Source organism: Melanerpes formicivorus, unplaced genomic scaffold (genome assembly GCF_026170545.1).
Source record: "Melanerpes formicivorus ecotype bairdi unplaced genomic scaffold, bMelFor1.0.p_v2 SCAF_112, whole genome shotgun sequence".
NCBI classification, from domain to species: Eukaryota; Metazoa; Chordata; class Aves; order Piciformes; family Picidae; genus Melanerpes; species Melanerpes formicivorus.
The window spans coordinates 717,878-734,551 of NW_027142464.1; the positions used below are offsets into that span (position 1 = coordinate 717,878).

At 62.8% G+C, this 16,674-nt stretch overlaps 1 protein-coding gene across 6 annotated transcripts in view; it reads left to right on the top strand.

Annotated features, from left to right (window-relative positions):
- LOC137455841 (zinc finger protein 385C-like) overlaps positions 1–16,674 on the top strand; it is a 58,478-nt gene that overhangs the window by 30,125 nt on the left and 11,679 nt on the right. For 4 of the 6 annotated variants that reach the window (XM_068166960.1, XM_068166961.1, XM_068166963.1 and 1 more), the window contains one exon: positions 15,707–15,849. In XM_068166960.1, coding sequence (XP_068023061.1) covers positions 15,707–15,849 — 143 coding nt within the window. Of the gene's footprint in view, positions 1–6,257; positions 6,537–6,875; positions 8,340–9,774; positions 12,090–15,706; positions 15,850–16,674 lie in introns of those variants that run through there. The other 2 variants (XM_068166959.1, XM_068166958.1) reach the window with 2 other exon arrangements.

Here is a 16,674-nt window from a genome sequence, read left to right on the forward strand (position 1 = left end):
GTGAAACGCAACTTTCCTCCAGCCCCAGCTCCCCGCCGCTTCCCCCAGCGCTGCCCGCCGCTCCCCGCTCTCATTAACGCACAGGGAGGCCGTCTGCGGGGATCAGTTCCCGGGCTGGGTGCGGGGGGGGTCGGTTACGGGAGCCGGGCTCGGGGCTCAGGGGCTCGGCCGGCATCGCGGAGGCGGTGGAAGGGGTCTGGCGGTGGTGATGGGTCCGGTGGCGATGGCAAGGGATCCGGTGGCGATGGAAGGGATCTGGTGGCGATGGCAAGGGGTCTGATGGCGATGGAAGGGATTTAGTGGCGATGGCAAGGGGTCTGATGGCGATGGAAGGGATCTGGTGGCGATGGTAAGGGGTCTGCGGGGGACAAAGTCCGCGGCGCTCCCTCCGCTGCTGTCCCGGGGATGTTTCTGCCTGCACCGACCCCGTTCAGTCGTTGGGTGGGCAGCAGGGCAGCGCCGAGTTACCTGAGCTAGAGAAAATGGAAATAAACCAAGGTGCGAGCTGTGCTGTGAGCAAAAACCCGCTCGGATTGTTTTGGATTTGCTGGGTGTCTCTGCCGAGGCTGTGGGGAGGGAAGGTCTCCGCTCCCCCGGTGCGGTTCTAATCGCGGTTGGTTATTTACTGCCAGAAACGAGCTCCGGGAATTGGTGCTGCTGGAGGAGTCCGGGCTCGGGAGCGAGGGGCTGGCAGCAGCCTCAGCATCACACGCAAATATTGGGTCTCCTGTGGGGTCCCCATCCTGCTCCCACCAGGGCTCTGGGCGCTGAGTTACCCCCCGGAGATATTCCTCTTTCCAAGTGAATCGAGTCGCTGCCGTTCCCTGCTGCCCCAAACCCACCCAAAGAGCTGCTCCTCTGATCGGCATCGCCCGAGCCGTGCGCCGAACACCCACAAAATGGTCCCTGCCTGCCAGCCCCGGCGCGGGCAGCCTGTGCCTTCGGCTGCCAGCCTCCGGAGCTCAGTCACTTACAGGATGCGAGCTGAGTTGGGCTCGCTGCATCTGATTGATTTTTTTTTTCCCAGGGCTGCAAAAAGAGGAGGAAAAAGGTCGGGCGCTGACAGGGCTTTGTTGTGCCCTTGCTCTTTGCTTGGGGGTCACCCCCGAGCCGCGCTCCTGCTGCACCCGCGGTGCAAAGCTGCGATGGTTTTGTGTGAAATGAGGCCGGGGGCAGAGACCGGCGGTGCTTCGGCAGGGGAAAGCTGGCGGGGGGGGGGGGTGCTGGAGGGGCTCTGCTCTGGCTTTGGCTGTGTTGGGCTCACGGAGCTGCGGCAGCAACCGGAGCGTGACGGTAACGCTGCCCTCGGAGCCGCCTCAGGTGCAGGCTCGGGCTGGGAGCGTCGCTGGTTTGGGGATAATTGGCAGTAACTTTCTGGGGGGGAAAGGAGCATTACCCCTGGGTGCTGCCCGTGCTGGCAGCCACGGCTCTGGCCGGTTCCCTCCGTGCATGTGTGTGCGCAGGCATGTGCTGTGCGCGCCCACATGCCAGCCTGTGCTGGTGCCCCCCTGGTCACTCGTGCTTGTGGGTGCCTGCGGCAGCAGGAGAGCGGCCAGGCCGAGGGATGGCATTGCCCTGGCACATCTGATGGGCTCCTCCAAGGACTCGGCTGGCTGTGGGCGCAGCCCTGCCCGGCAGCTGTCTCCTGTGCATCACTTCATTTTTCCTGATGATCTGAAACTCAATCTTTTCCCTGAGCTGCGGCTGCCTGCGCCCCGGAGCGCCTGGCGCTACCCGGCTGTCGATCTGCAGCGCAGCTCAGGCAGGGCAGGTTTGAAACAGAACAGCGACCAAACCAAGGCTCCCGCTCGGCCTTGGGGGCTCGGGGAGGAAGACAGTGGTGTAAAGTCCCCAGAGCTTCACTTCTGATGGGGCCACTCGTGGGTGCTGATGCTGCTGGGAGTCAGCTGTTGCTAATTGGCTGCTTAATGAGGCTTCCGGTCCTCTCTGTGGGGGGCTAACGGGCAGGGGCCTGGCCCAAATCAAACGCTGTGGGTTTGGCTTTGGGGTTCCTCCATCAGAGGTGGGACTGAGCTTCCCCTGAGGTGGTTTTGGGTGAATTTCCCTGGGAATGCTGCAGTCGTTGTTACTGCCAGGGGCTTGCTCTGAGCCATGTCCTGGGGCAGGTATCTGTCCCTGATTTCAACCACGACCTGGGGCTCTGGGGGCTCTGAGCAACAACAACAGCCTCAGCCTCCCCTTCTGAGTATTTTTAGACCAAGCTGTCATCCAGTCTTGACCTCCAGGATGATGTGGGCTAGAAAATATCACTGCATTTCCAGCATCAAGCCAAGGGTGCAGTCCTCCAGCTTTTATGTTCCCTTTGTAATGCCACCTCCCCTCGCTGGCATCCTGAGGTGCCAAGAGGTGTTCTGAGCAAAGGGGAAGTTTGGGGTAGTTTGGGCAGTGAGGATGCTCACAGCAGGCTGCTGGTGGCCGCCCTCGGATGGCTCCTTCCAGCACCTGCCTGCTGTCCCCAGGCCTGCTGTGGCTGCAGGGATTTAGCAGAGCTGCTTCTGCCTTTTCTGAGCAGGCTGCTGGCAGGAGTGGGCTGCCTGCTCCCACTCTTCTCTGGAGCACTGATATTAGCCCGGCCTGGGTAGGAGTGGAGGAAATGACAATGAAATACAAGAGGTAGGACATAAAAATCTAATTAAACAATAATGACAGATGTGTGACCTCCTGCCCAGCTCAGTCAAGACCAGCCTGGCCCCGGGGCAGCCCTGCTGGAGCTGCGCAGTTCAGCTGCTGTGTGGCACTGTGCTGGGCACAGGGCCCCCCAGAAGTAACAGGGGGCAGGTGAGGACCAGGAGGTTTGACCCCTCTGAAGCTCAGGGGCAGGGGCCCGTGGCAATGGCTGAAGGTTTGAAAGTCCTTTTGACTGCCCAGGATTTGCACCCCTGAAGTCTGAGCTGGTGGGACCCCCTCTGACCCTCACGAGCAAAGCTGGGGGGGGACTGGCTGAAGCCCACGTGGCTGGGGGTCATCAGGGGCAGCCATGGCATGCCAGGGTTTGAGCCTCACCACAGTGGTCTGTGGCATCACTTTGGCACATCTAGGATGGGACTGCCACCAGCCTGGAGCCCGGCTGCTGGGTGGCCCTGGCCATGCCACTTGTGCCCTCTGAGCCTGTCTCCTTCGAGCACTTTGCAGTCTGGGGGCTCGGTGCCCCCAGGGGAGGGCACGGGAGGCACCTGCCCAGTGCTCCCCTAGCAGAAATCGTTAATTTTGCTGCTAATGGAGGAAACGCTGTGCAATGAAAAATGTGCCTTGACTCAGAGGCAATTGCAAAGCTGGGAGGGAAGGGAGCCCCTTAATTTGCTCCAAATTGGTTATTTCACTGGAATGGTGAGAAAGCATCAATTTGAGTCTCTTCCCTCCCTTTCCATCCCTGCCAGTCGCTCCCTGGCTGTAATGAATTGGGCTCGGCTGTGACTTTGATGATTTAAACGCTGCCCAGAAGGAAGGCTGCACTGCTCCGGGGCTCTGGGCTGCCCCCCGAGTTCCCTGTGCTTTGGAAAGACCTTGAGCTCTGACTCCCCCCCCCTCCCCCCCCCCCCCGAGAGGGGAAGCTAATGGTGGGGAGGGTCGAGCAGGGTTCAGGAAGTGGAGCCCTGGTTCGTGTTCAGCCCTCGCTGCCTCCTTGCTGCCTGGGGTCAGGATTAGCCCCGCTGGTCCCCAGCTCCTTGGTACCTGTCAGAGGGATCAGTGAGGTCCTGGCTGGGCTGTGGCAGCCCCAGTGGTGATGCTGGCTGCAGTGTGTGTGGGGAGGTACTGGGATGGTCTGGGGCTTTGCAAGGGGGGGCATCACTAAATGCTCAGATAATGAACTGGCACAGGGCAATCAAAACCCAAGGGGAAGTGAGCTTGGTGCTGGTGGGCACGGGGAGGAAAAGAGGCTTGGTAGAGCAAGACCTGCACCCAGTTTTGCTCCTCGGGGATGGTTGATTGTATCAGTGGAGTGGGGTTCCCACGGATCTGGCTGCTGGATGTGGCTGAGCTGCCCCCCAGGGAGCAGGTGGGCAAGCAGGGGGGGAGCCCAGGGTGGGAGGTAACCTTGTCTGCTCCTGCACGAAAGGGCTTTGCCCTTCTCAGCTGCTGCGTTGTGGAGAGCAAACTGGCTTGGTCTGATCAGAGCCGGGGTTGCTGGTGGGGGAGAAATAGGCACTGCCCGCCCCCCTCTGCCTCCCGCCCCTCCAGCCCCGGCGAATCGCCCGGCTGCGGCCGCGGCCGTGCACGGCGCTTGCAGAGATGTCATCTGGGTTTATTTCAAGGCTCCTTCCCTGCCAGCTCAAGTCACGCAGCGAAGGGCTGTGAGGAGCTGTGCAGGAGGAGGCAGCGTCCTGAGAGCTGGTTGTGGCTGGGGGTTTAGGAGGACCTTGCATCAGGACCTCGGGGGTTTTCCTTCTCTAGCAGCACCCTCATGGTCTCCTCCCATAGCCCACTGCCCAGCCAGGCACCTTCACAGGGCCCTGATCTGCGCCTGCTGCCCCGGGTCTCTGAGGCAGGGGCAGGGCCACGCAGGGCAGGGTGTGCCCTCCCTACCCCCCTGAACCCTCCCCGTATGCCCATGTGATGTGTGGGGAGGAGGGCTGGTGGAGCTGGGCATGGTGTGGTGGGCAGCAGAGCTGGGGGGGGGCATTTTTGGAGCACCAGCAGCTCCATTGCCCTGCTGGAGAAGTGTGAGTCATCCCCAGGGCCCCCGAGCCTGGCTCAGAGATCTCAGCGCAGGGAAGGAACCCAACGAATCCGATCTGTGTGGTGGCCTTGGGGGTCTGATCTCGGGGGGAGGGGGAGGGGGAGCTCGTGGCTGCCTTTCCAGCCTGTTCTCTTCAGCCTCTGAGCAATGCAATGAAACCCCCTGGGAACTGTGGGGGCAGGGGGTGCTGGGGTCTGCCCCCTCGACACCCCCAGCTGTGCCTCGGGGTTGGCTTGGCTGTTGAAGGACTCCAGTGGAAACTGTGCCTCAGCAGGCAGCAGCCACCCTCATGCCATGCAGATGATGGATGTGTCCAAGCAGGGAGGTCAGGTGCCCGCTGGGCACTTGGCCTGGCATGGGGGAAATAGCAACGACCAAAACGAAGTGAGGGAACTGCTGCTGCTGCTGCTGCAGGGGAGCAAGGAAACATCTCCATTTGGGGGCCTTTAGGAAGGACGTCAGTCAGTCTGTCTGTCTGTCTGCCACCCTGCAGGGACACCAGGGCAGACCTCTGCAATCCGCTCCGGATGCTGGCACCAGGAGCTGCAGCAAGCTCCAGCCTGGAAGCGAGGGAGGGGGCAGAGGGATCAATGAGCCCTGAGCCCCTCTCTGGTTTCAGCCAGCCCCTGGCAGGTTAAGGCCAGGCTGCGGCAGGAATGTCCTGGGAGCAGGAAGAGCCTCTTGCCCCGGGACATGTGGAGGAGCCTGAAGAGAGGAATTCAGCGGGGGGCCCCCAGCCCCTCCCGGAGCCAGGTACAATGCAGCCCCTAATCCAGGCACATACCGAGGGGCCGCCTGACTGCGCCGGCAGCACCTCCCAGTGCCCGGGCACCGTGTCAGGGCTGGGGGGCTGCAGAATTGGGGGGAGGGGTGTTCCACCGGGGGCTCCCACAGGGCCAAAGCAAAATCGCTGTAAAATCCTCAGCTGGGTGGCTCTGAGGTTCACCTCCATCTAGTGCTGCAAGGTTCTGTAGGCCTCAGCAGAGCCTCTGTGCTGGCTAGGGGGTGCCAGTGCCAGCCCTGCAGCTGTGGACCAGTAGCACAGTGAAGTGGGGTTTGAGTGGGAGCTCGGTCTGAGTTCTGCTGCCAGGTTCACTGAAGGGCTCAGACCCGAGTGCTGCAGCAGCTCAGTGCCACAGGCAGGGCAGGAGCTGCTTTGCCCACCGCCGCCGGCTCCCGGGGCACGCAGGTCCTGCCTCTGCCCGGTCCCATCCCGGCTGCGTGCAAAAACATTTACAGCTCATCCTGCTGCGTGTGCCCTGCCCCAGGAGACCGGGGTGGCTCTCCCAGGGGGACCATGAGCTGGGCACCTGATGCCCATCATCATTACCCGGGGGAAGGCACCGTGGCAGGGAGCGTGCGGCGAGCCCCGGGGCACAGCTCCGTGTGCTGCCCTTGCCCCCGGGCCGGGGCCCATCGCTGGCCACCACGGCCGCGGTCCCCACCGTCCCGGGGACCACGGCCACGCGGCCTTCGCGGTTCCCGGCCGCCGCTAGTGGCCACTGCCGCCGTGGGCTCCGGCAGCCTCCGCGGAGCCAGCGAGTCCCCGGCAGCAAGATGGCTGCGCCCGAGCGGCGCTGAGCGCCCTGCAGCCGCAGGCTTTGTTCCCGCGGTGCCAGCCGGGCGCCCACCCATGCACTGAGGGGGCTGCTGGGCTGGGGGCTGCTGGGCTGGGGGCTGCTGCTGCCCTCCCAGCCGCCTCCTGCGCTCGGGGTTGCTTTGGGGGTTAAAGCAGGTTGGATTTTGGAATTTTTTTGGTTTTTTTTCCCCGTGTTTCAACCCCCAGCCCGGGAGGTTTGCCAGCCCCTGCCCCACAGCCTATGGCAGCCTTTGCATGGTACGTATGAGGGCAGGGGGTGCGGGGTGGGCACGCAGGGCTGGGGGGTTGCGTGCTGCTCTGCTCGCCCTCGCCCGGGTGGGCACTGGGTGACTGGCAGCTGCCTCCCCACCACCACGATGCTTTTTCCTGTGGCCAGTGGTGCCAGGGAGCTGCGTGCCCGGTGCAGGGTGCCCGGTGGGATGCTGCAGGACGTCCAGGACCCGGTGTCGCGGTGCTCTGCTGCCACCCCAGTGCTCCCAGCTGCTCCTAGAGCAGCAGAGTTTGCTGGGGGCTGCGTGCGGGGGGGGGGAGGGGGGTTGTCTGGGAGATGACGGGGGGTGGGTGACAAGGAGGGAACAGAGGGATCTGCCCCCAGCGCTGTGCAGCATCCCATCCGCAGCCGGGGCATGCCGAAGGACAGCGTCAGGAGAAGGCAGATCCGGGGTTGTGGTGCCAGCTGGTTGTGGTGCCGGGCAGCTCCACCACTACCCAGGCAACGTTGCCCGGGGCACCCCGGGGGGCACCCGCGCTCCATGGCTTGGGTCTTTGCATCTCTGGGAGCTGGGCTGTTGCTCTGGGGCCTGGGGGTGTTCTGAAATCTTCGAGTTCCTGGTGGGTTTCTCAGCGCAGTGCCCCTGGCTGACAGCACTCCCTGGCTTGGCTGCTGCTGCTCAGCCTCCCTGTTCCTTCTGCCTCTGCGTTTGGTTTCTCCGCCTTCCCCATCCCCTGCTGGTTCCTCCTCCTCCACCTCCCACCGCCCTGATGAAGGCTCAGTTTGGTTTTTCAATCCAGTTGATGGAAGAATGCAAGGACTGGGCTGAGTGCAGGGAGGGAGTTGAGTGGATGCTGAAATACTTCAGCTGCCTGGATTAGGTCAGGCTCGAGGAGGTGCTGGGGAGCCCTGGCTGGAGCAGGTCCTGCGCACGGCCCTGCTGCCATGGGACATGGCTGTGGCCACATCCAGGGATGGAGACAAGCAAGGCAGGAATGCAGACACAGGTGTGCATGCCAGGACTTGTGTCTGAGCCGGCCTCCAAGCCACCCTGGGTCTGCTCTGGGTCCCAGGCACTTGCTGCCAGTGGCAGGAGCTGCTCTCTGTGGGGTCCACACTCTCCTTCCCAGACATGTGGTCCAAAGCCAGCTTTGACCCTCCCCTAATCCCTTCCCCTTGTGTCTCTTTCATCTCCAGTCGGACCAGGAGAGTGGTCATAGAGCTTCTTGCTAAGTTAAGTGTAGAGGCTGCTGCTCCGAGGCTGGTTTCGCTCGGGCTGCGGGCTGCGCTCCCCCAGCCAGCGCAGCATGGTGCCCCCGGGGAAAAAGCCTGCGGGGGAGACTTCCAATTCCAATAAAAAGTGCAAAAGGTATTTCAATGAGCACTGGAAGGAGGAGTTCACCTGGCTGGAGTTTGACTATGAGAGGAAGCTGATGTTCTGCGCCGAGTGCCGGCAGGCGCTGGTGAGGAACAAGCACGGCAAGGCTGAGAACGCCTTCACCGTGGGCACCGACAACTTCCAGCGCCATGCCCTGCTGCGCCACGTCACCTCCGGCGCGCACCGGCAGGCGCTGGCTGTGAACTGGGAGCAGCTGGCGTTTGAGAGCCGTGCCCAGGGGCACCACCCGGAGCTGCGCTCGGTCATCAAGGTGGAGGTGAACCCGGCGAAGGTGGCCGCGCTCACCACTGCCTACTGGATGGCGAAGGAGGAGATCCCGGAGGAGAAGTTCTCCTCTTTGCTCGACTTGCAGAAGTTCAACCTGTGCCAGGCGCTGCTGGCCCCCGAGCACAGCGACCTCCACCAGCCTGGCAGCGTCGGGGAGATGCAGGTGGGTTTGCCAGGCTGGGGGCTCAGCACCTGCCTCCGGATGGCTGCTTTGGGTTCGGGTGGTGCCCGCGCTGACTGCCTGCACAGGGAGCTCCACGCTTCCCAGTGCCCTCCTGGCTTCGCTTCAGGTGCTGTGTGTGAGCAGGAGCCTGCAGCATGAGCTCCCACCCCATGGGCCCTGGTGATTCGCAGGGGGAAGCGTGGGCTCTGCCAGAGCCATCTCTGGTGGGGATCCATGGATCCTCCTGGCGATGTGAGCCTGGGCGAGCCGGAGCTGGGGCAGGGGCCACTGGCAGCTCTGGAGTGCCAACAGCCTCTGTGCCAGCATTTGCTGATCTCCATCACTGTCCTTGGACTGGGAAACATCCTGTGGGATCAGGGCACGTCTGTCATGGGCTGTGCCAGGACGTGCTGTAGCCCTGCAGTGCAGCTGGATGATGCTCTCTGGGAGTTCCAGTGGACTCTGGGAGTTCCTCCCCACTGAGCAGCACCGTGGCTGGCACTTTGCTGCTGTCATTCCCTGCTTTGGCAGGACCAGGAGAAGGTGCTGGGCTCTGGGGGAGCCTGGGGCTGGTGGTGCTGGGGGTGTTTCCTGGCACAGGGAGAGCAGGAGCAGCCTCTCCTTTCCCAGCCCTGCCAGGCTGCCCAAGGTTAGGAGCTGCAGGCGCTGTGGGTTTTGCTCTCCCGCCCTGAAGAGGGTGATCAGAAAGTTCAAGAGTGCAGAGACTTTGGGGAGGATTCTCTTGATTTGAACAAATGCTTCCAGCCTGTTAAAAGCAGATTAAATTTTTAGTGAGCCTTGGCCACGTGCCAGGCTTTGGAGCTCTCTGAAGAGCTTCAGTTTGCTGCAGATTGGCTAAACCAAACCAACTAATTGAGTGCCACAGGCAGCGTTCACACCCCCAGGGGGGTTCCCCTCCTGGATGTGGAAAATGGAGTGAAGAAGGAAAAGATGCTGCAGCCTTCTGCTGCTGCTCCTGCCCCTGCTGGGCTCATACACCCTGATGGAGTGGCTGAGGTTGGAGCCCTGGTGGTGGCTTGGTGGCTTCTCACCTCGCTCCCAGCACAGACAGAGGTTCAGGGACCGGCAGGCGGTGGCTTGCTGCTGCCCTGGTGGTGCCTCGTGCCCAGTCCTGATGCAGCTGTGGGGCTCCAGCTCCCTGCTCAGAACAGGGACCCCCACGCTCTGTGCAGCCTCGCTGGGTGCTGGGGCTGCAGGAGCCGGAGGAGAGAACAGGAGTCACAGCTTGTCTGTGCCTCATGTCTGCCTGAGGGCTCTCCTCCCACTGGGACCCTGTGCTGCTCTCGGGTGGTCCTGGAGCCGGAGCCTTGCAGCTCGCACTGTGCCAGGTGCTGGGCACCTCCCCCTGCCTCTGGAGTTCATTTGTGTTTCTCTTTCCCTCCCTGCCCGCCCTGCGCTCCCTTGCCCGGCTCAGGCAGCCATAGCCAAGGTGCTGCACAGCGAGGACAGGCACAGGATCAAGGCCTCGCCGTTTGTGGGGCTGGTGGTGGAGGAGACGGTGGACGTCCTGCAGCGCCGCAGCCTCGCCCTGTTCACCACCACTGTCTGCCCCTGCAGCGGGCAGACCCGCGCCGCCTTCCTGGGCAGCTTCGAGCTGCCAGCCGGGGAAGCCTCCACGGTGGCAGGGAAGGTGGGGGAGGTGGTGCAGTCCTTTGGCATCCCCACCGTGAAGATCACCTGGCTGAGCGCCAACAGCGCCTCGCTGCTGGCCGAGTGGCCGAGCCCGGCGGGCACCGTGCTGGGCACCCTCTGCCCGCTGCTGACCGAGCTGCACTGCCTGGCCCAGGGCAGCTCCCTGCTGCCTGCCCAGGGCGCTGCCAGCATTGAGTACCTCCAGCAGTACGAGAGCACCCTGGATGCTGTGTACAGGCTCTCCTCCAGCTTCAGGGGGGAAAGCAGTGGCCTGCAGGAGCTGCGGAGCGTCCTGGACCTCTGTGAGATAGACCTTGGGAGCCCCAGAGCCATCCACTGGACTTCTGTCTTCCCAGCTGTGGAAGCCATCGATGACTCCTGGCCCATGCTGGTGCTGCTGCTGGAGAGCGAGGCAGAGAGGTCACCTGTGGCTCACAGCCTCTGCGAAGAGCTCAAGAAGTTCCAGTTTGTGGCCTTCACCAAGATCCTCCTGGATGTCCTCCCTGTCCTCCAGAAACTCAGCTGCTTCTTCCAGATGGAGGACGCTGACCTCTCCCTCCTGAAGCCAATCGTCTCCACCGCGGCCACCACCCTGCAGGCCCAGAGGAGCACCAGCGGCCAGAACCTGCAGGAGTTCCTCAGTGAGCTGAAGGAGCATCCACAGGGTGGCCAGCAGGGCGAGGGCCACCTCTGCTACAAGGGCGTGGAGCTGGCCAACTGCTCCAAGGTGCACCTGAAGCACTTTGAACACCTGAAGGAGAGCTACCTGGAAAGCCTGCGGGGCAGCCTGCTGGACAGGTTCCCCAGCAGCGTCCTGGAGGCCATCAGCTCCTTCTCGGCCATCTTCAACCCCAAGTGCTACCCCAGGTCTCTGGAGGACGTCGGCAGCTATGGGCTGGGCGAGCTGAGCTTCCTGCTGCAGGCTTACTCGCGGGTGGTGCTGAGCGAGAGGGCCCTCAGCGACTTCCCCCTCTTCAAGCGCATCGTCTTCAGCCTCCGGCAGCTCTCCTTCCGGGAGCTCTGCGGCAAGCTGGTCTGCAGCAGCTCCGAGCTGCATGAGCTCTTCCCGGACTTCGCCGCCCTGGCTGCCATCGCCCTGGCGCTGCCGCTGGGCTCGGCGCTGTCCCAGAAGCTCAGCCGGGGCCGGGAGCTGCTGGGGCGCGGCCGGGCGCGGCGCACAGGGCACCAGAAGCTCTCCGACCTGGTGAAGATCGCCCTGGACGGGCCGGCCCTCGGCGACTTCGACTTTGCCTTGGCCACCGAGTACTACGAGAGCAGGAGGGGGTCTGGCGTCATCGTGGCGCAGGTGAAGTGAACGGTGCCTGCCGACGGCAGAGCCCTGCTGGCAGGGAGCCAGCTCCTGTGGGCAGCCACAGGTGCCAGCTTGATGCCCATCGCTGCTCTTTCCTCATCACTGGTCGCACCCGGACTGGCAGGCTGCTGGTGGAAGGTGACCTGCTCCGTGCTGAGAAGAGGCTCCAGGATCCTTCCCGAAGCCAGGCTGGTCCCATGACCTCCCCTCCCTCACCCCCAGGCGTCCATCAAATCCTGGGGCCGCCTGAAGGCCCAGATCGTGCTGAGAAGCTTCCGAGGGGGTTGCTGCTCCCCTGCCTCGGGGAGCTGAAGGCAAATCCCCTCCCGTGCTGCGCTGCCTTCGCCCAGCAGCTTCACGCCAGCCTCCGCAGCAGTATCTGATGTGTGTTGCTTTGGAGCCTGCAGAAGGAATGCAGCAGAGGCAGTGCAGCAGAGGCAGTGCCACCCTTCCAGCCCCATGCACACCCCGGGTGCCCGCTGGGACCGTGCTGGCTCTCCTCGTGCCCAGCTGTGGCACCAGGTCGGAGACGTTTCAAGAGCCAGAGGTTTGGGGGAGGACGCTGCGGGCGCCGAGGCCAGCGGCGCTGGCGGGCAGCAGCGTGCAGGAGTGGCTGCATTTGTACAGGTCTAGAGGAACAGATCTACTGCAAAGCTCTGCTCTCCTCTGCTGCTGCCTGAAGTAGAGAGAGAGATCTAAAAGGACTTTGGTTTGCTGGTTGGTTGTTTTCTGGTTGGTTTTGGTTTTTTCTTTTGCAATGGCAGAATAAATCCCAAGCAGGGTCCAAAAATAATCCTGAGCCCTTCCTGCTCTTTCCCCAGCGGCACCACCTCCTCACACTCCCTCTGCAGCCTCACAGCCCAAGAAAGAGGCTTTTAAGATCTGCTCTGGGAACAGAGCTGGGCTGCTTCTTGTGTGGTTAACCTCCCCTGGTCCCCAGAGCGAGTGGAGCCATCGGGCACCCACGGAGGGGGGGTGTCAGGGTCTGCTGCTGCCAGGGTCTGAGGGTGCTGGCACAGTGGCTGAGGGGGGCAGGGGGGCTGCCTGGTGTGCCCTGGTGTTGTGGGGCTGCTCTAGTGTTCACTGGGAGGTGTGGGTGAGGAGACCCTTCCAAGCCAGGTCACTCTGCTGTGGCACCAGCACAGCCTGAGGCACTCATCCTCCCCTGCCGGCTCTGCCCTGGGTAAGTTGATGCCGTCTGGGTCTGTGTCCAGCAGGATTTGACCCTAATGTCTCTAACACTGATGGTTCTCATTGGTGCTGATGGTCCTCGTTGGTCCTGTGCTGTTCTTCTGGCTGGGACTCGTGCCACAGCAACACAGAGGGGCACGGAGGGGGTTCAAAGTCATTGTTCCCCCTCCTCTGCTCCAGCCCTGGCTCACAGAGACCCCTGGCTGTGGGAATGGCCTGGCTGGAGGAGCTGCATCGGTCAGAGCTGGTCCTGCTGTGGGGACTGCTGGCGTCTGAGGCAAACCAACCGTGCTGGGGCAGCCACAGCATCGCTGTCTCCAGGGCCAACAGATGTGCTGTGCTGTGGCCCAGGTGGGGTTCCTGGTTCTGGTTGCTCTGGGAGTCAGCCGTGGTGCTCTGTCCATGGCTGCTCCATCCTCGAGCAGTACTGATGCTGTGGACGTGCCCTGCTCCTCTTCTTCTGCCTTGGCATCGGGGACCATTTCCCAGAGCCTTCTGGGCCAGAGACAAAAGCCTGAAAGCCCTGAGTAAGGGATCTGAGCCACCACCACCCTCTGCTGAGGACACCTCCGAATGGGAGGCAGCCAGACGGCTCCTGTGTGAATCAACAACTCCGTCTCCATCTGCGCCGCGCAGACGGTGCCAGATGCTCTGCGAAGCAGCCGGCGGCTGTGGGGAGGGGTCCTTGGCAGCGCCCCCAGCGTTGGCCCTGCCGCTCTCAGAGGTGTTTGGTGGAGGCTCCCACAGCCTGCTGCCGGAGCACACCACTTGGCTCGGCTCTGCCTCCAAGGGCACCCGAGAGCAAACCTGCTGCCGACAGGCGCTCAGTCTCTGTGTGGAGTGAAGAGGTGGTGGGGACAGGCTGGGGACAGCAGCCAGGCATGGCCCTGGTTGGCCTTGGTGAAGTGAAGGACTGAGACAGGTCTGTAAATCCCAGGGGACCCCTCTGAGTTGTGTGTGTGTGGGACAGGACCTCGGCTGGGGCTGAGCTGGTGGCTCCAGGCTGAGCCCCAAGGAGATGCAGGCACTGCAGAGGTGACACTGGGTGGTTTGGCATCTTCTGGTCAGGCCTGGGTGCTGGGTTACGAGCTGTGCACCTTCTCTGTGGAGCTGAGGATGTGAAAGGGCCTCCCAGCAGCTGCTTGTGGCAGGAACATGCTGCTCCTGCACTCCCCTCCTTGCACCAGCCCTTGGAAATACTCCTTGGAGCCCCATCTCCCATCCCAGCAGAGCCTGCAGTGCTGCAGCAGCTGTGTTTGCTGGGGGGGGGCTCTCGGCGGGGGGGGGGGGGGGGGGCAGAGAGGCACAGGCAGTGCCGTGGGGGAGACCAGCCCTGCCCCGAGCTGCAGAGCGAGCATCTGGGGATGCCATTCACAGCAGAGCCCACCCTGCCGTGGCCGTCACCTTGGCTAAGGTCGTGTCATTCTATACAGACCTGGGGGCCCTGCCACTCTCCCCAGAGCAAATCCCCTTAATTAAGTGTCTAATTAATACCTAAAAATACAGCCTGCAGCTGCTGCCGGAATCTGCCCTGCAGCAAAGGTAAGGCAGGAGCCGCTGCGGCGCAGCCGTAACCTTGGGAAGGTGCCCCAAGAGCAGGCTGAGTGCCCTGTGCCGGCTGCCTCTTGTCCTTTCTGTGGCAAGTGCCGGCTTCCCTCCTTTTACCAGCTGCAGACCTGGGGCTGCTCTTCTCAGGGTGCCTGGGTGAGGATGATGATGCTCTTGGAGGCCTTCAGCTCGTGGGGATCTTGTCCCGGGCAGAACCATGAGGGAAAGGTCTTGCCCCCTCTGCCAGCTCCAGTCCCATCTGGGGTTCTGGGCTCTCTCCTGCTTTGCCCTGGCTGCAAACCCAGCCCAGGGTTGTGTCTGATCCACAGATCTGGGCTCCAGGATGTGCCAGAGCAGCTCGGGAATCGTTTCCAGACTGCATCACTGGGCAGCAGCCGCTGTGGGCTGTGGCCATCCCTGCGTCCCCCAGCACCCACCCGGGGCAGGAGCTGCTCCTTGGGGACTGAACCCCTCGGCTGTAGGGCCAGGTGGCAGCAGCCAGGGCTAGCTGGCACATTGGCATTGGCTGAGCTGCAAACCCCCTTCATTGGGCTCCTGAGGATGGGGAGGTGACCACCTGCCCTCCTGTTCCTCTCTGTGGTGAACGGAGCGCAGGCACAGAGCTGCCCCTCCAGGGCTGCAGCACTCAGTGCCGAGCGTCCTGGCCACGGTCAGCGCAGACCCTGGCGACGCAGCCCCAAACCCTTTGTGGTGGGCTCCTTGCCGCCTGTGTGGGCCGGGGGGGTCGCCGGGGGCAGCTCCCCAGGCGCCGGCCGCTGCCGTCTCCGATGATTGGAGGCAGAAGCTCAGCTTCACGCCTCAGAAGGTTTAATTGCGCGGCGCTCACCCAGTTCCGCTGGCTCTGCCCCCTCCTCCCCCCCGCCCGCCGTGGCTGTAACCTTATTTATTTATTTTGGGCAGTTTCACAGATTCCCCTCCTGGGTGACTCTGGAATTAACTCGATCAGCTCACGCCTGGTGAAGCAAGATGGAATTTTTCCCCGGAGTCAGCCCTGACTCGGGGACGGCTCCGGAGCCGCTGCAGAGCCGCCCGTGTGCGCTCTCCCAGAAAGAGGTCGTTGGTGCCCGCGGGGCCTGCGCTGCTCAGCTGCAGAACATCCTCCAAACTTTGCGTTTCAGACTCCTGCCTCAGCTCCTGCACCAGGCTGCTCTCCTCCAGCAGAGGGTCCTTGTCCTGCAGGGACAGTGTTGGGGTGCAGGGGGCTGAGTGTGGCAAACGTCCCGGCACTATCCCAACTCCTCCCGGTGACTGTGGCCCCTGGTGACCGTGGTTCCTGATCAGTGTTTCTGCTGCAGGAGCTGTCCGGCCAGGCTGGATCAGTTTGCTGAGGTCTATGGGATGGGGCCGAGAGCTGAGTCACAGCAACCCCTTGAGCACTCCAGGCTTGGGGCAGTGGCTGAGAATTGCCTGGAGGAAAGGGACCAGCACCTGGGGGTGCTGGTCAGCAGCAGCTGAAGATGGGCTGGCATGTGCCCAGCTGGCCAAGAAGGCCACCAGCTGGTTTTGAGCTCAAGAGACAGAGGGATGCTCAGGGCCACCCCGGGCTGGGGGGCACCCTGGAAGGGTGCAGAGCCCGTGTGCCGCGTCCCCGTGTGCCACATCCTGCACTGCTAACGCTGCTCTTTCCCTTCTGCCTGCCCAGGTCCCTCTGGACACACCAGTCCCCTCTTAGCATCGTTGCCTATCCCTGGCCGTCCCCTCCACCCCCCGCTGGACATCAAGCACTTCCTGACCTTCAGGCTCAACGGGACGTCACCGCTCAACCTCTTCCCCAACTTCAACACGGTGAGTCTCAGGGACTGGGGGGGGGGGGGGAGGGGGGTTGGCTGCCAGACTCCTCCTTGCCCACAGCAGTCTCTCTTCTCCATGGCACCACCCCTTGAACCCTGCCAGATACTTTCTGGTTTAATTACTGGAGTCTGCTGGATGCTAGAGCAGCGCCCCTGCCCTGCCCTTAGCAGCAGCTCCTGCCCAGCCATTGCCCTTCTGGGCCAGAATTCAAAGATGGTTGATTTTAACCAAGATCAATTGGATTTTGCTCCTGGAATCAATAGTAATAAAGTAGCTCTGGAGAGCAGTTCCTTAGCTGGAAAATAAATAGAGGAAAGCAGAGAGAGAAGGTGGAGAACGTGGCTGGTGCTGTGTGGCTGTGGGTGTCAAGAGGGCCTGGTTGCTGTGGGATTTCTACCACTGCCTGGTTGGGGTCAAGTTCCCCAGCCTTGAACCACTGGACCAGGTGCTTGGGTCGTGTAGTTCAGCATGTCTGGAGGTCTCCTGTCCCACCTCTGAAGTGCCATGGATGTGGCCAAAGAAGCCTCAGGTGCCAAATGAGGTTTCCCTCCCCGTGCTGCTCTCCTTGGGTGACCTCAGCCCAGATGGGGTCTGTGTCCACCCATGGTCTGCCCCATGCTTCCCACTGATGGCAGGGCTGGGATCTGCTCCTGGAGCCTCTCTCTTGCCATGCTGTGCGTCCCTGTCCTGGTGTTGTCACTGCCTGGGGTGCTTCTGGCATCACCGAGGGGCAGGTTTTGCTCTGCTGAGGGGCAGCAGCGGTGGGGAGCAGGAGCGGGACCTGGGGCTGCTCCTCCCTCTCCGCCTGTGGAGGCAGGG